General features: G+C 38.4%; 1 protein-coding gene across 1 annotated transcript in view; it reads left to right on the plus strand.

Annotated features, from left to right (window-relative positions):
- ccdc180 (coiled-coil domain containing 180) overlaps positions 1-19,150 on the plus strand; it is an 81,978-nt gene that overhangs the window by 19,834 nt on the left and 42,994 nt on the right. The window contains exons 11-21 of the mRNA XM_063073565.1: positions 5,465-5,544; positions 6,891-6,979; positions 8,268-8,390; positions 10,327-10,500; positions 11,505-11,620; positions 13,568-13,694; positions 14,449-14,509; positions 15,559-15,665; positions 16,378-16,426; positions 17,008-17,162; positions 18,674-18,876. Of these exons, the coding sequence (XP_062929635.1) occupies positions 5,465-5,544; positions 6,891-6,979; positions 8,268-8,390; positions 10,327-10,500; positions 11,505-11,620; positions 13,568-13,694; positions 14,449-14,509; positions 15,559-15,665; positions 16,378-16,426; positions 17,008-17,162; positions 18,674-18,876 (1,284 nt within the window). The remainder of the gene's footprint in view (positions 1-5,464; positions 5,545-6,890; positions 6,980-8,267; positions 8,391-10,326; positions 10,501-11,504; positions 11,621-13,567; positions 13,695-14,448; positions 14,510-15,558; positions 15,666-16,377; positions 16,427-17,007; positions 17,163-18,673; positions 18,877-19,150) is intronic.

Raw genomic sequence — 19,150 nt, forward strand, 5'->3', positions numbered from 1 at the left:
AGCACTCAGTGGCTTAACAACATCTTTCAAAAGAGATACGGTTAATGTTTCAGGTTGAAGATTCAGAACTGGGGAAGAGAGAAAATATGTTAGTTTTAAATTGCAGTGAAGGGAAGGAAAGTAATGGAAAGAATAAAGAGCTAGGCCACGCTTGTCATAGAATAAGCTTTAGAGTTCAACACATCAAGAGATTATTGGGCAGTTAAAGAGTGAGAGTACAATCTAAAGGGCATAAAATGTAAAGTGCAATTCCTCCCTCTGCATTGTATTTGTTTAGATAATTAGACTTTCCACACAGGTGCCTATATGATGTCTTCCTTCTTTCTGAATCAAAACTTTTACTTGACCATAGTTGACTGCACCTCAACTATTTCCCACATCTTTGCTCTCAGCTCTTCTCCTTGGTGGAGCAGAGAGGGAGTTCCCCTAGTCCTCAACTTTCATCCTAACAACCTTCACTTTCAACAAATCACCACACACAATTTTCTGCTAGCTTCAGCAAAATTCTATCACCAGAACTTCTCCTTCCAGTGTTTAAAAGATCATTACCTTCAAGATTCTCCAGCCTGCTCTTTCATCCTCACCACCCACAGATCATAGATCAAGAGCAAAAGGATAACTAGGGAGCTGGTAGGGTCCGGGATCAGGCCTGATGGAATGGTGGAGCAGACTCAATGTGCTGAATGGCCTAATTCTGCTCTTATGTCGTATGGTCTTATGGTCTACGCAAGGATAAATGGGGTAACATTTGCTGAGATGCGGAGGTTGTGGGAGAGGTCCTCAATGAGTATTTTACCTCAGTATTTACCAAGGAGAAGGACGTAAAGGATAGAGAGATTAGTGCTGAGTGTATTGATATGCTAGCGCATTTCGAGGTAAAGCAGGAAGTAGTGTTAGGTCTCCTAAGGAACATTAAGATGGTTAAGTCCCTTGGGTCTGATGGGATGTACCACAGGTTATCGAGCGAGGCAGAGGAGAGACTGCTGGGGCTTGATCAATATCTTTGTGTCCTCTCTAGCCACAGACAAGGTCCTGGAAGACTGATAAGTTCCATCATTCAAGAAGGGAACAACAGATAATCCTGGAAACTATAGATGGTTGACTCGTGTGTCAGTAGCAGGGAAATTAGTGGAGAGAATTCTTAAGGATAAGATCTATGAGCATTTGGAAAACCATGGCTTTATTAGAGAGAGCCAGCATTGGCTTTGTTCGGGCAAGTCATGTCGTATTAACTTAAATTGAGGTTTTTGACAAGGGTGACGAGGGTGAATGATGAAAGTAGAGTTGTAGATGTTGTTTTCATGGATTTTAGCAAGGTATTTGACAAGAATACAATAGGATATAGATCAGTTGCAGATGAGGATAGAGAAATGGCAGATGGATCTTAACCTGGCCAAATGTGAAGTGTTACACCTTGGCAGGTCAAATGCAAAGAGACAGTACATTATTAACAACAAGACACTTAACAGTGTTGATGAGCAGAGGTTTCTTGGGCTCCAAGTTCATAGTTCCCTGAAAGTGGCACCTGGGTATATGGCATCTTGGCTTTATTAGTTGAGGCATTGAGTTTAAAAGTCAAGAGGTTCTGTTGCAGCTTTGTAAAACCCTAGTTGGGTTTCATCTAGAGTATTGCATATAGTTCTGGTCGTCTAATTATAGGAAGGATGTCAAGGCTTTGGAAAGGGTGCATAAGAGATTTACCAGCATGTTGTCTGGATTAGTGAGCAGGTGCTGGAACATGAAGCTGAACAGACTTTACCAGCATGTTGTCTGGATCAGTGAGCAGGTGCTAGAACATGAAGCTGAACACACTTTACCAGCATGTTGTCTGGATCAGTGAGCAGGTGCTGGAACATGACGCTGAACAGACTTTACCAGCATGTTGTCTGGATCAGTGAGCAGGTGCTGGAACATGACGCTGAACAGACTTTACCAGCATGTTGTCTGGATCAGTGAGCAGGTGCTGGAACATGACGCTGAACACATTTTACCAGCATGTTGTCTGGATCAGTGAGCAGGTGCTGGAACATGAAGCTGAACAGACTTTACCAGCATGTTGTCTGGATCAGTGAGCAGGTGCTGGAACATGACGCTGAACACATTTTACCAGCATGTTGTCTGGATCAGTGAGCAGGTGCTAGAACATGAAGCTGAACAGACTTGGGTTGTTTTTTCTGGAGCTGCATAGACTGAGTGGAGATCTGATGGAGGTTTGGAAGATTATGAGAGCCATAGTTAAAGTAGACAGACAATATCTTTATCCAAGGGTTCAAATGCTTAATACCGGAGGACATACATTTAAGGTGAGAGGTAGTAATTTTAAAGGAGATGTGAGGGGCAAGCTTTTTTAAACAAAGTGATGGGTGCCTGGAATGTGCTGCTGCGGTGTTGGGAGAATCAGAAATATTGGAGACTTTTAAGAGACGTTAAAATAGACACATGAATGTGAGGAATATAGAAGGATATGGAGATTGTGTAGGCAGAAGAGTTGATTTTGTTTGCCACTTGATTTAGCACAACATTGTGGGCCAAAGGGTCTGTTCCTGTGCTGTACTCTTTCTTCTATGTTCCATCTACTCCCTTTCTTATAGCACAGGCAATCATAGAAGATGCAATACCTGTTTATTTTCCTCTTCTTTTCCCACCACCCAGGGATTCAAAAAACACACATCAAAGTTGCTGGTGAACGCAGCAGGCCAGGCAGCATCTCTAGGAAGAGGTGCAGTCGACGTTTCAGGCCGAGACCCTTCGTCAGGACTAACTGGGATTCAAAAAGTACTTTAAAGCAGAGCTGAGATTTCTTTATGCTTCTTCCAGATTCAATAATCACAGTATGCGCTGGAGAAAGCAAAGGTTAATGACTGCTTTGCAAAACATTCATATTCATTGTGCATTGGTGACCTTTAATTCTGCATCCTAATACATACCAATGACCTATCTGACTGTGACCTCCTGTGCTGTCACAATGAGGCCCAACACACCTTATCCTCCATCTGGACACCGAGCAGCCTTCCAGACTCAATATTAATTTCTACTCTTTCAGTACCTTGTTTTCTCAGTCTAGCAGAACCTGCTATTTCAGCTATTAGGAATCAGAATCAGGTCTAACATCACCAGCATGTGTTGTGAAATTTGGTAACTTTGTGGCAGCAGTACAATACAATACATGATAAAATAGAATCAAAATCTGTAAATTACAGTAAGTATATACATATATATTAAATAGTTAAATCAAATAAATAATGCAAAACACAGAAATAAATAAGTAGTGAGGCAGTGTTCATGGGTTCAGTGTCCATTCAGAAATCAGATGGCAGTAGAGGAGAATCTGTTCGGAAATAATATATATAAAAAAGGTCAGATAATGTTCATAGGTTTTATGTCCATTTAGGAATCATATGGCAGAGGGGAAGAAGCTATTTCTGAATCTCTGAATGTGTGCCTTCAGGCTTCTGTACCTCCTTCCTGGTGGTAACAATGAGAAGAGAGCGCATCCTGGGTTGTGGGGGTCCTTAATGATGGACAACGCCTTGATGAGGCACCACTCCTTGAAGGTGTTTTATATGCTATGGAAGCTAATTTTACAACTTTCTGCAGCTTACTTCGATCCCATGCAGTAGCTCCCCCATACCAGACAGTGATGCAGCCAATTGGAATGCTCTCCATGGTACATCTGTAGAGATTTGCAAGTGTCAACCTACTGAAATTTAGCCACTGTCTTGCCTTCTTCATAGCTGATCAATCTGTGATATTGGCTCAGTTTATCTGTCCATTAATACAGTCTAATCATTTGGGCATGTTCTACAGCTCTGAATTTTGCATTTTTTCTGGTCTTTTGTTTGTATTCTCACTGTTTTAAACTATCAACTATTGACTTCTGCACAGCAACCCACAGCAAAGCTGGACTTGCCCCATCTCATGCATTTTCTATCTTCCCCTCCATTTACCTATCTGCAACTTAAAATTAACTTGTTTTCTCTCTTAAACAAAAATAGAAAATGTAGAAAAACTCAGCAAGTATGGCAGCATTTGCAGAAGGAAAAACGGGCAATGTTTCAGGACTGTGATCCTTTGTCAATGTTTCCTCTCTTCCCCTGTTCTGACAAAGTTAACTCTGTTTCCCTTTTAACAAACCTTGCTTGACCTGCTGAATATTTCCAGTATTTTTTACTTTTATTATTTTCTATTTCCAGTATACTGTTGTTGCAAGGAAAGTTCCCTTCTTATTGTTGCATATTCCCAGTATTGGGCTACCTTCTACCTTGAACCGGCTAAACTTTCAGTTTAATGATCCTTTATTTAAGAAGATGAGTCACTGACTCTCATGCATGGGACTATTATATTGTTTTGATTACAGAGACGTGGCTGAAAGAAAGACTGGATTGGCAATTTAACATTCCAAGCCCTTTTTCATTTCCAGAAATTCCAGATGTGCCAGAAAATTGATGTACAAATTTACAAAATCGTTCTTGTTTAAGAAAGGAGAGAAAGAAGTTGCCTTCCCACTTAGAAAACTTTAAAGTGCATTGCAATCAGATTGAATAACTCTCCATGAAGCTGGGAGTGATGTTGTGAGGTTGAGGGGCCATGCTAGACAATAATGAACAAAGACGGTTGAAGGCTTTATCTCTAGTGAGGGAATATAAGTTGCTTTAGGGGCTAAAACTCTGGGAGAAAAGAGCACACAATAGAATAAAATAGTGCTATAACTTGCAGGAGTAAGTTGAGACAGGGTCAAGGAAGAGTCTGAAAAGAGATGTCTTGAATTAAATGCATTGGAGAGTTTAACAGTAGAACATGATGTAAGAGTATTAGGAAAGTCTGAAGGGAACAAAAATAGGAATACTTTAGCTAGTCACTTTTCAGTGTTGATGAGGAGTCTTTGACTTGAAATGTTATTACATTTTCTTTAGATCCTGCAAAGATTTTCCAGGATTTTCTGTTCTTATTTCAGATTTCCAGCATCTGGATTTTTTTTATTTCTATATTTTAGCTGAGTTAGGAATATATAAGGGCAATGTTGGATGATATGGTGAGAGTGGACTTTATTAAAGAAGGGTAGTAGATGGTGTCAGCAGTTTGAATACTTAAGTTTCAAGCAAAATGTTTTTACTTATTTTAGAAATAGTGTGTGGAATAGGCCTTTCCAACTGTTTGAGTTGCACTGCAGAGCAACCCTCAACAAACCTTGATTTAAGCCAAGCATAATCACAGGACAACTTACTAATTCATCTACTCATTATGTCTTTGGACTGTGGGAGGAAACTGGAAGGTCTGGAGAAAACCCACATATACCACAGGGAAGACATACAGGGACTCCTTGCAGAAGGTTCCGATGCCCCAAGCTGTAATAGTGTTGTGCTAACCACTGCGCTAATATGAAACCATCGTTTAATTGAAGTGGATCAGGTATGCAGTTTGTTCAAATTTAGTTTATTTAATGTTTATTTGTCTCTTTTTGCAGAAACATAAAGCCGTCTGATTGCACTAAAAACTCGTTGGATGTGTGGTACGACTCTGTATCTGCCTTAAATCAGGAAATTGGTAAGTATAGAGTATATCATCAAAATGGACAGATGTCATCAATGACTTTGATTTCCTTTTGATATGAAGGCAGGTAACTTAATGCATGTTTTTGCTTATTTAAAAATTAGCTGTATAAAATAAATAAGTATTGAAGGACAAACGAGAAAGCTGGAAATCAAAGTGCTGGAGGAACTCAGCAGGCCAGGCAGCATCTATGGAAAAAAGTAAACAGTCAATGTTTCACTGACTGTTTACTCTTTTCCAAAGTTGCTGCCTGGCTTGCAGAGTTCCTCCAGCATTTTATGTGTATTACTAAGTATTGAGTGCATTATTTCATTGGACACCAGCACCATTACTGGGGAAAGTACACCATTAAGCCAGTGCTTGAAGCAGCAGTGGGAAATGTTTAAAATCGAATTCACAGGGATTTGGAGAAATATTTTCTAATAGCAACTAAGAACAAACTACTCAATAATGAATCAGAATCAGGTTTATCATCACTGACAAATGTCATGAAAGTTGTTGTCGTTTTGCAACAGCATTACAATGCAATGCATACAACGTACTATAAACTACAATAAGAAATAAATGGAAGAAGTGCTCATGGGTGCATGAACCATTCAGAAATCTGGTGGCAGAGGGAATGAAGCTGTTCCTAAAATGTTAGATGTGTGTCTTCAGGTTCCTGTACCTTCTCTCTCGTGGTAGTAATGAAAAGAGGGCATGTCAAGAATGCTGAGGGTCCTTAATGTTGGATGACATCTTTTTGAGGCATCACTTTTTGACGATGTCCTTGATGCTGGGGAGGCTGGTGTCCATGGGAGCTGGCTGAGTGTACAGACCTCTGCAGCTTTCTCTAATGCTGTGCAGAGGTCTCTCCATACCACACGGTGATGCAACTACTGTAGTTAGAATGCTCTCCATGGTACATCTGTAGAATCTTTGGTGACATAGCAAATCTCTTCAAACCCTATATGGACATGTGAAAAGTTGAGGGCAAAATTGAAAAAATCTAAGCAAAAAAAAAACAAAGTAGAGGAAGACAAAAGGGAATTAAAAATATTTGGAATAAATAAAATTTACAATGGGGAGACAAGAAGATCTTCAAAATAATTATTGAGGAGCATGAAGTAAACAGTATAATGACTGCAGACAAATAAAGAGCAAAAGAAAATTAGGATAAAGGTAAGTTCAGTAAGAAATGCACAGGATACACTGGCATAAGTCTTAATATCACTTGTCATTTTTAGTAATTTTATCTTATATTTATATGTTGGAATTTATATAATTTACTCTTATTTGAAACTCCACAATATATTTCCACAAAAGTGAATCTTGAAAATATTTTTGTTTTCACTTCCTAGATTCACTGCATATTCAATTTATAAATAAATTGCAAATTTATTATGAAAAACTCCATCATGAATGGATGGCGGAAATTGAAAAATGTAAGGTGGGTACATGTGCTAAATTGATGCAAGGTAGGAAAAGCAGGAAAATTTCATTGCCATAGAAGGTTAAGCAGGTGAGGGTAAAGTCCTTAAAGTTAAAATTACACTCTCAAAATAAGGACCAGATTGTCTTTCTCATTCTAGATCTTCCTCGCAGTAATACCCAGCATATCAAATACAGGTGGTCTGCAGTATAGCCAGTAAACTGGGAGGAAAGGAAGGGGGATTTTTGCAGCTAAAGTCTGATTTATCTGAACCCCAAACAAGGAACTTGTTTCTATATTCAGTCATGTAACTATCACAAATATACTGGTAAGTGTCAGTGACTATGATCATTCATATTTACCTCAGTAAATATGTATAAGACAAGGTTGGATAGATTTTCGCATAGTAGGGGAATGGGCAGGTAGGTGGAGATGAGTCCATGGCCAGATCAGCCATGATCTTATTGAATGGCAGATCAGGCTTGACGGGCCAGATGGCCGACTCCTGCTCCTATTTCTTCTGTTCTTATTAGGATAATTGTTGCTGCATGAATTAATTTAGCAATATATAAATTTATGTAATAAATTCTGAGAACAGCTCTGATTGGTTTTGCTATGAAACAGTGGCTGTTCAATTTATATTGTGGTGAAATTTAAACAGATGTGATCCAATCTATATCTCTCATCAATGACATTTGTGTGCCTCAATGCATGTGTGGAAAAGAAAAGCCACAATTAAACTTGATACTGGAGGCATTTACAGGATATTTGTTAATGCAGGATTACAGTATATTTATTAAGGTTGAGTAAGTATCAATGAAGACAATAACATTGCCTGAGAATCATTCATTAATTAAACAAATTAATTAAGCATAAAATAGGGCTAAACTAGAACAGACTGCAACAGCAGGAATGTCAATCCATGTGATGGGCTGTGTTCCCTCCTTATCTTTTTTTTGTGATAGTGATCATGACAGAAGAGTCATTTGAAATTAGCTGGTTTGTTTCTGTTGATTTGATGTCACACAATGTAGGTTGCTCTCATTTGATATCTGAAGAGACCTGGTGAAAGGCCCTGGAAATGTGGAGAAAGCTATTTTTTTTTAAATGGCTATTTACAACCTTGTCTTTTCCTATAGTTCATTACAAGTTATTAAGTGCAACATCCAGGTAAGTGTTATTAGATGTTTACAAACTGGTCAGATGATGTGGTGGTGTTAGTTTCCTGGTGAAATATATATTAAAATGTAGTTTGTTTATTATTTATTATCTACAGTAATGTTTTTATTATGTTTCACTGATTTAGGAGGAGCTATTGAGTTCCAAGACGTGTACAGAAAAAGAAGTCAAAGAACTAATGATCTCTGACTTTCTTCCTCTTCTTGGCAATTTACATCGCCGCTTTGAAGAGGAGCTCTTTGCTATAGACGTAAGCCTGTTTTTTTCCTACTATTGCAGTGGAATGAGTGGAGACAGCTGATGGTCTGAGTGAGAAATCATAAATGTGGCAAAGAGTTACATTTTAATCCAATGGATCTCTAAGTAATGCTGCAGCATGCTCCAGTACAGTGTAATAAGATTTGGGGTCTGACCAAGATCTTCAGTATACAGCATTGCTGACTTCAAACACATGGTTGAAGGCAACAAGCAATCCTCCATCTGGTTAGGGGAAGTTTTTTAAATCTTTGGCTCTGTTTATTATTTTTATAATTGGCAATTGATATGCTATTTAAAAATTGGGATAACCTTTCCTTAAAGCAGCATATACCAGCATGTTTTTTGCTGGTGTGAGAGAAAAATAGAACAAATTATAGGAACGCACACAAAATGCTGGAGGGACTCAGCAGGTCAGGCATCATCTATGGAAAAGAGCAAACAGTTAACGCTTCAGGCCAAGACCGTTCCTCGGGTCTTGGCCTGAATTGTCGACTGTTTACCCTTTTCCACAGATGCTGCCTGATCTGCTGAGTCCCTCCAGTATTTTGTGTGTTGCTGTGGATTTCCAGCATCTGCAGATTTGCTTGTATTTGAGAACAAATCATAAACGCTCTGCAGCTAGATAGTGGATGGAAGAACCACTACCAAAAACGTAAGCAAAGGCCAGCAGTCTCGGGGTAATGTGTGTCCCAAAGGAATGCTGCAAAGTACGTTTGCTTCTGAAAATATTGATTTCTCAATGAGCGATAAACAGAAAAAGTAGGAAATGTTCAGATGGTCAGGCAACATCTGTGACTTGAGAAACAGTGTTAATGTTTCCAGTCCAATGACTTTTCATCAGAACCGATGAAATATTAACTCTAATTTTGTATTCACACCAGCTGAGTATTTCTAGCTGTTTTTGCTTTTATTTTTGATTTCCAGCAAGTGCAATTTTTGTTTTGCTGACACATATGGAATTTGATTCAATGGATGTTGAGCACTCACTAACGCCTTGCCGCAGTGGGCATTCTTGGCAAGTAAATCTGGTCAGAGATGTAAGTGGACAATAGAGGAGAGACTGAGTCAGCAGAATAATGCAGCCCTCACATAGAAATTACACACGTTCATTCTCTTCCAGTAAAGGCTATCACATTGTTATTGGAAATACAGTCAGTAGTCACTTTATTCGATACCTCCTGTACCTAATAAAGCGGACACTGAGTGTGTGTTTGTGGCCTTCTGCTGCTGTAGCCCAACCCCTTCAAAGTCCGACATTGTGCATTCCGAGATGTTTTCCTGCAAAACACTGTTGCAATGTGTGGTTATTTGAGTTACTGTTGCCTTCCTGACAGCTTGAACCAGTCTGGTCAATCTCCTCTGACCTCCCTCATTATCAACGCATTTTTGCTGACAGAATCGCCACTCACTGGATGTGTTTTGCTTCTCGCACTTTAAAGACTGTTGTGCATGAAAATCCCAGGTGATCAGCAGCTTCTGAGATAGTCAACCACCCCCTCTGGCACCAACAAACATTCCATGGTCAAAGCCACTTAGTTCACATTTCTTCCCCATTCTGATGTTGGTCTGAACAACAACTGAACCTCTTGACCATGTCTGCATGCTTTTATGCATTGAGGTACTGCCACTTGATTGGCTGACTGGATATTTGTATTAACATGCAGATGGATAGGTGTACCTAATAAAGTTGCATTGTGTGTAGATACAATGTATGGCTGATTTTACCCTCTTTCTTGTCAAGGGGACTAATTTGAATAGAATTAACTAAATCAACATAGTCTAGTAATTATACTTGCTCAGTTGTTCATTGGTTGATGCAGAGATTTTTAAGAGGAAATAATCAAATTGTGGAAAGCCAGGAAAATTCTCTGAATATTTCCACTCTGTTTCCTTGTGTAATTTCTGTTCAATATTTTCCATATCTGTAGAAACACATGGAGGTGTTGGCCCAAGAGACAGAGTTGAATTGTAAGGACTTGTTCCGTACTTGGAAGGAAGCTGCTTTACTCTGGGAAGAGCATGAAATGAATTTATCTAAACTGGAAGACCAGCTGAAAGAACAGCTAGGTGACTGTCGCAAGAAACATGATAAAGCAAATCAGGTAGGCAGACAGTTCTAGAGCTCAACGTGGAGCCGCTGTCACACTGGAACTAATTTGCAGCACCCCAATCAAATATAAAATCAGGATGTGTGTAATAGGACAACTATAGGAACTAACTCAAATTCCTTCCCACTGATTGGATGGAAATTAATGTTCTTTAGCAGGTATCCAAAAACAAACAACATTGATGGAGATAAAATAAGGATTGTTTTATCTCTATCGAGAATTTCCCAATGCCGTTTCTTTTTTACTTAATGTTTGCAGAATGTTCTCCAAAAACATAAATTTGCTGCCATCAAAAATGTTTGGTTCTTTCCCTGCCAAGAACTATAAATTATTAATCAGTAAAACTGATCAGGAAAGCAATCAGAACTCCTTCATACTAAGTATAAGTGTGCAACATATAGTATATTATTGATGAAGTTGACATATTTGTCACATGCTGATCGACACTTGGCATTGAATTTACATGCATTGCTGGAAAGATGTATCAGTATTATTAGGGACCTTTAGGTTACTGACTTTCTGCTGTTCATTAAAAGTTCTTTTCACAAACTCATCCCATGTTTTGGCCCAACTGTAAGAAACAACACTTGTGGCACTGTCAGGAGGCTACCTCCATGATAATAAAGTGGGAATATAAATTTTACGTTCAGCCTCCATCAGAACAAACAGCTTAATTGTGCTTCATAATTCTAGTGCAAGTTTGCCATGCAGTGCAGCTTCTCCCCCATTGATTTTTTCATTGACATAATGTAATTCATTTCACAAAATTAAGCTGTTGATTTGATAACAGGATATGTCAAAGTACTGGGAATTAGTTATATTCCAGGAATTAATGACCAATCTAATTACTTTAAAGGTTTCATATGAAAGATTAGTTCACTGTTTGATTTGTATTTTTTCCTCCTGGTCCTACTCCCAATTAAAAAAAACTGCTATATTTCCATTCATGCAGCAACAAGGTTAATGTGAATTGCATAAAAGTTTTAATCTTTTCTCAGACAAGAGAAGCAAATCTAGACCTGCTTATTGATCAGCTGAGACAGGATAACACACAGACAGAATTGAAAGCAGACTACAAAAAGGCTGTCTGCCTGCTGAATGGAATCATAAAAGGGCAAGTATTTTTACCACATGAGGTACTTCTGTTTAATGTCAGCTTCTTCAGCAATGATTATGACTCTCCAATAAAAAGACTAGGTTCAGGGATCAAACTGAATCCTCATTCACTTAACAAGCTGTTCTGATGCAAAAGGAAAAGAAGATAGATTAATCTTTCAGAGATAAAGATTAAAGATTAGCCTTATTTGTCACATGTAGCTCAACACATTGAAGCATACAATGAAATACGCCATTTTGCATCAAAGACCAACAACGTCCGGGGTTTTGCTGGAGGCAGCCCGCGTGTCGCCACACTTTCAACACCAACATAGCATGCCCACAGCTCACTAAACCTAGTCGTAACCGTACATCTTTGGATTGTGGGAGGAAACATTCAGACTGACGTGCTAATTTTTTAATTTGATGCTTCAGTGGAAAAGCATTCAAAAGCAGAATTTTTAATATCTTGACGTCACTGGCAAGGTCAGAATTCATTGCCCTAGAGAAGGTTGTAGTGAATCACCTTTTAGAAGTGCTGCGATCCTTCTGGTGAATCTAATCCCACATTGCTGTTGGCAGGGGTTTCCATATGTAATGAAGAACCAACTATGTAGCAACATACATGCCACTATTTCGTGTGTTTGGTGCATATAAACTTGGAAAACCTCCTTCATCTTTTTTCTTCCTTCTCAGTTAGGATGCTTATGTATATACTTTCAAGTTGATATTACTGAAGACTAATGAGGAATAAATAATCAGGATAGTTTCAGTTACATAAATGTAGACAGTGGTAAGGAAATGGATTTCAATAGCAGAATACAACACCTGCTGCTACTATTCAGCAATATCAACCAGGGATGAAACACTAGGCATCTGAGAACAGCTGAGTCCAATACATAAACTAATAACAGCTTATCCATGCATATTCATGTCAAGTCTATGTGAATTGGTACAACTATATAGTAGGATATGAATACTTTTATTTAATATTTACTGAGATAAAAACACCATAGGAAAGAAACTCAATTTCATTTACATCACATGCATTTTAGTAAGTTCATTGTAACCATGTAAACCCGCTAGCTGTTTTAACTTGGTACTATTTTCGCACTCTTTGTGGCTAAGCACAGCTCAGATCGCTGATGACAACACTGTTGTTGATGAATCTCAAGCGAAGACAAGGAGGCATACAGGAATGAAATAGATCAGGTGGTTGAGTGGAGTCACAATGACAGCCTTGCACTCAACATCAGCGAGACCAAGGAATTGATTGTTAGCTTCAGGAAGTGGAAGTTGGGAGAACACACCCCAGTCCTCATTGAGGGATCAACAGTGAATGGAAATGGTGAGGAGCTTCAAAGTCCTGGGCATCAACATCTGAAGATCTATCCTGTGCTCATTATATTGATGCAATCGCAAAGTAGGCACACCTGCAGCTATACTTCATTAGGAGTTTCAGGAGTTTTGGTATGTCACCAAAGACTCCAGTGAATTTCTACAGATGTGGAGAGTATTCTGACTGGTTACATCACCAGCCGGTATGGAGGCTCCAATGCACAGGACTGATAGAGGTTGCAGAGGGTCGTAGACTCAGACAGTTCCTTCACGGGCTCAAACATCCCACCATCATGGACACCAACAAAAGTTAGTGCCTCAAGAAGGTGGCATTCATCATTACGGACCTTCACCGCTTGGGACATGCCTTCTTCTTATTGCTACCGTCAGGCAGGAGACACAGGAGCCTGAAGATGCACTATCAGTGTTTTAGGGACATCTTCCCCTCTGCCAACAGATTTCTCTATGGCCCATGAATCCATGAACACTACCTCACTATTGCTTTTTTGCACTATTTATTTATTTTATATTTCTATAGTAATTTATTATCTCTTCCACTGTACTGCTGCTACAAAACAACAAATATCACGACCTATGTCAGTGTAATAAGTCTAATTCTGATTCACAGATATGAAAATTTTTACCAAAAACAGATGGAAATAGTTAGTAAATACCCTCCCACATTGAGGAAGGAGCTACACAGATTCAGCACTGATGTCAGTAAATATTTTGGTGTGATTGAAGTCTACAAACCGGTATGAAAACTGTTCAACCTTATAACAATTTAATAAAATATTGGGGGGAATATCTTCTCATTTTGCTGTTGCAGCCAGATATCAGGATGGCTTAATGTAATACTCTGCTTTATTTTCATAGGCCCAATAGAGACAAATATTTAACAGGATGGTTTGATAATTGTGTGCCTCTCTGTCTCTGTCCCCCCGTCCCCTAATCCCTGGGTAGTGATACCCACTTCCCACCCTAGTCCTCACATCTATATGGTGTGGATATCCCTCCCCATCGGCTTATTTTTTATTGTGGGTTACCAACAACAGTATTTACAATGTTACTTTTTTCCCTTGGAAAGCTACTGAAGCAGCATTTCTGACGATAGTTGACACCTAGGGTGGGAGTATTACAAGTCCGGGTGTGAATGAGTGAGACCATGGCTCGGCTTGGTTGAGCTATGACCTCACTTTATTGGCATTTGTTGGCATGGACTAGATGGGCCAAAGGGACTGTTTCTGTGCTGCATTACTCTATGGCACGAGCTCTGCTATTTAATTTTCACTTGGTAGAAATGAACCTAAATCTGTCCTAACTAATGTCACTTAATATTGAAATTTTGGAAATAGTCATATTTTGCACTCCAGATGTTCTTGAAATGATTCAAAATTGCATTGTTCAGAATCAAAGCAGACAGTAGCAGATCTTCAGCTGTATGAAATGTTTGTGTTAGCTTGTAATTGTAAAGCTATATTATCAGTATTTATATTCTTTGTTTTATAGGGTGAAACAAAGATAATAATAGAACCTCCAAAAGAGGACAAGAAAATATTTCTTACTGAAGGTTTGCTTCTTTACTAAGTTCTTAAACTCTTAGTTGGCGTTACCCTCTGCCCCACCCCCACACTTTTGTGAAGGCAGCATAATCTTATACTGTACACTCAGTGGCCACTTTATTAGGTACCTTCTAATAAAGTTTGACGTGTGCATTCAGAGATGCTCTTCTGCACACCACTGTTGTAACACATGGTTATTTGAGTTACTGTCACCTTCCTGTCAGCTTGAACCAGCTTGGTCATTCTCCTCTAACCTCTTTCCTTAACAAGGCTCTCTCCTTGGATTTTTTTTTTCCTTTTTTGCACTGTTCTCTGTAAACTTCAGAAACAATTGTGCATGAAAATCCCAGGAGATCAGCAGTTTCTAAGATACTCAAACCATTCCGTCTGGCACAATCATTCCAAGATCAAAGTCACTTTGATCACATTTCATCCCCACTTTGACATTTAGTCTGAACAACAACTGAACCTCTTGACCATGTCTGCATAGAGTTAGGGCTTTACTCTTTGGAGAGAAGGAGGATGAGAGGAGACATGATAGAGGTGTACAAGATAATAAGAGGAATACATAGAGTGGATAGCCAGCGCCTCTTCCCCAGGGCACCACTGCTCAATACAAGAGAACATGGCTTTAAGGTAAGGGGTGGAAAGTTCAAGGGGGATATTAGAGGGAGGTTTTTTACTCAGAGGGTGGTTGGTGCGTGGAATGCACTGCCTGAGTCAGTGGTGGAGGCAGATACACTAGTGAAGTTTAAGAGACTACTAGACAGGTATATGGAGGAATTTAAAGTGGGGGGTTATATGGGAGGCAGGGTTTGAGGGTCGGCACAACATTGTGGGCCAAAGGGCCTGTACTGTGCTGTACAATTCTATGTTCTATGTTCTATAAAAGTTTGTTCTACATTATATTATATAATTTACACACCAGACAATTCTCTGAAAAAGTATGAAAAATAGCAGTCTGTTTACACCTGAACTAGGGCCACTGTGTCGTCATTTGTCTATGAGCAATATTTCCTTATAAGATTCTGTGTGTAACTTTGTTCCCCAACACTAGATGCCTGTTTTGGTGCTTCTGAGAATGTTACGGGAGAAGGTGATGGGAATCCATGCATAAGGGAAGAGCAATCGCCAAATCAGTTAAACCTCCTTGAGGAACAAAGTGTAAGGTCACGCAAGCAGCTACTTACGTTATAACAGAAATAATTATCAATCTCTGCTTTGAATTACTTAGCAACCAAGCCCCTGCTGCCCCAATGACATCCGCCCTTTGGTCTTTGTACTGAATGGCATTCTCATCCCAGCTAGATCATCATCTATTTTTGTAGTACTGTATCTGCAAATATATTACACTGTATCCCTTCTGAATGTCTGAGTCATTGATGTTGACAGTTAGGGCCCCATCATCCCAAAAAGAAAATGAGCTGCATTGTCCTACTCTGATTTCTCTTTGTTATTCAGCCTTCTGTTCACATTAGTAAATTAGCCTCCATACAATTTTGTTCAATAATCTTGTGCATGGCATTTTACCAAACGCCTTCTAAAATCAGTATTCACCACATCAACCGATCCATCTTTGTTCCTTCTTGTAGGCACAATCTCAAAAGGCTCTAATAGATTTGTCAAATATGATTTCCTTTCATAATTCCATGTCAAGTTTGGTCATCATGTCATTATTTTCTAATGGACCACTTTACTAACAATGGATTCTAAAATCTACTACTTCTATTATTGATGTCAAATTAACTGTTCTGTAGTTCCTGGCTTTTTCTTTCACTCTTTTCTTCAATGGTGGAGTTTCACTATTTTTAAAAATACTTTCAACAATTTAATATTCATGCTAAATACAACATTCACCTGTGATACTATCTTTTAGGAAGAAGAAATGGAACATTCAGAGGTTGAATTAAGTCCTCAAATGTTAGGTATGTACCTTAAACTAAATAAATCCAAAATGGAACCTAATAAAGTTCAGATTTATAACACTGCTAAAAAAAATCTACACTTTAAGTCATCTTTAAGATGAATTACAGTTCCTTTTCGGAATTGCATTTTCATTATGATAACGGGAATTGATTTTCAATGGAATCTCCCTTTAGAAAAAAGTGAAAGTTGAAAAAGATTCTGATTATTAGTCTTAATACTTTTTCCCACATCTGTGAAGAACAAAACTAAAAGGGGAGGGGGGAATGGAGTACTAACAATGCAGTATAGGCCACAAAACAAGCGATAGAATAAATATATAAGTAGACTTCTAAGAAGTGCAAAAATAGAAGTAAAAGTAGATTTCAACTACTGTAATATTGACTGTGACCAAAAAACTGTAATTGTCAAGAAAATCTTTCAAATCAGTGCTTTGCAAACCCAAACACAATATCAGCCCAGTGGGAATCATCTGATTAAATGTATAACTAAACATAAGGGGACAGAAAAATAAAAGGATGAAAATGAAGTTGGTCCAATTGGACACATACCTCTTTATTTCTTTGATTCCTCGTTACTTTAGACATCAACTTTGGACTTGAACAGAAAGCAAAGGGCTCGAATGAAAGCACAAACACCAGTAATCAGGCAGACCGGGAGGCATCACCTCATCCTAGTGAACGTTTTTTTGAAGATGGGTATAAGGAGGAAAAAGCTTTCATCCCGGAAGAACAAATGGTGAAAAATCTGAATTCTTAGAATTGATTGATTTGCAATTTCTTATTGCCTTCTACAATTTCAGCTAGCTATATTATCATCATGGCAAAGCCATTCTGAAGCCCAGGGAGTATCCTTCTGAAGATTCAACCATGCATGTTCATTAGTGTTTAGGTTGCAGAGTATCAGGTCTCCAAGTAGACCTGGTAGTCAGCCAATAATTATATGAAATTTCTTCATATATGGTACCAGAGATTTGCCACATAGTGTGATAGATCTGTGTTCATACTTCCCGTAAAATAATTTAACGTCTGGTGCAGGTTTGAAACTTGTTGGAAACAGTGCCTCAGGTAATGCAGATGAATATTGGTCAGCTGCTGCCTCCAATGTCTGAAACTTTGTCAGACATGACAGTAAACATGTTAACAGTCTCTGAGCTATGCTCATTGAACCCAGGATAATCAAATAGAAGCAGCTCCTTCAAAATTCATAGCATAATAGATATTGTTGGATATACAGTTGTCACAAGATTACAGGAATTGAATGTGTTGGTGGTGTTTATTGTGGCCATCAGTCTAGGGTTGAATTGTAATGTGTAAACTTTGGTGAATAGCTTAATAAACTATAGAAAATCAATGAGTTATAGTCTAAGGTACTGATAAATAAACTTCGGAAAATTAGAAAGCAGCTTTCCTTCTGGATATTTAACTGGATGTGATAAATGGATAAGATGTTACATAATTTGTGGATTATGTTTGACTAGGTTTCTCATTCCATGATTTCTTAAAATGAACTTTTTTATTCATCATTATATTCTGAAAATCTCTTTAAAGATTGGCAAAGGAAAAACCTATTCAGTGGCAAGTAAAAAGGCAAAATTAAATACAACAACCATCGACATTGATGAGAAAACTTTAAAGTAAAGATTTCTTCCTTTTATTACAATTCCCTGATTAGAGAGATCAGTTAGTTGGGTTTTACAAGTGCTGTTTGACAGCTGAGCCTTTCTTCTCAACATCTGTCCACAATTATATCATAAAAAGGGGTCGCAGCTGTGTACTGCAATATACAATAGGTTGGGATAATAGACCCTAGTTCTATGAATGTTTTTCTTTGAATTTTCTCCATTCACGTCTGGATAAACATATAACAGCAGCTCTCTGGCACTTAATGTGTTTTATTCATGCACAAGACTAGTCAAGTCAGTATTACTAATTTGTGGAGCGCAGCATAAATCAGCACAAGGTGTGTGCATCCAAATAACCCATCAGTAAAACTTGGAAAAGCAGCCAGGAGAGGAATTACACGTGACTGCCTCTTTCCCTAACCAGGTATGATGAGCAATGCAGTCACACCCTCCCTCTGCGTACCGTTTAGAACAGGACAGCAATTAAAACCAGCAGCAGCAAGCAATGGCCCAATTTATTCTAGCCAAGAATTTTAATTCAGTAATAATGATTATTGGAATTTCTATCACTATACTATATCCTGAAGCACAGTTCGATGGAAAATTCCTTTTTTTCTCTCTCCAGGTTACTCGTCAAGAAAAGCCAATTCAATTGCAGCATTTCTCTACTTCCAAAGGGAACACCTATGCAGTGCCAGTTAAGAAGAAGGCAACATTGAAAACAACAGTGATCACTAATATGGATGAAAGTGAAAAACTAGAGACCCTTCAAATCTACACAAAGCATGCTTTTCTTCCTGAAACAGTGTTTATTGATTTAAAGCAAATGTTAGTAGAGCAAGTTTCTACCTCTTAAATATTTTTTTCGCTGACAAAACTACTTTGGGAAAAAAACGAAAGTCCTTTCAGTTCATGAGGATGTTCTTATTTATTATCTATTAATTACTTTTGAAATTGCTGCCCTTGTATTTTCAAGACAAACACGTGATAATTTGTACACCAGAAAATCCCACAAACCTCAATTAAGTATTTGCTTTTGGTTAAAGATTTTGGTATAATGATCAAGAGATCAGCTTCAGTTGGGATAGTGTGAAAATTTCCC

This window comes from Mobula hypostoma, chromosome 21 (assembly GCF_963921235.1).
Source record: "Mobula hypostoma chromosome 21, sMobHyp1.1, whole genome shotgun sequence".
Classification (NCBI taxonomy): domain Eukaryota; kingdom Metazoa; phylum Chordata; class Chondrichthyes; order Myliobatiformes; family Myliobatidae; genus Mobula; species Mobula hypostoma.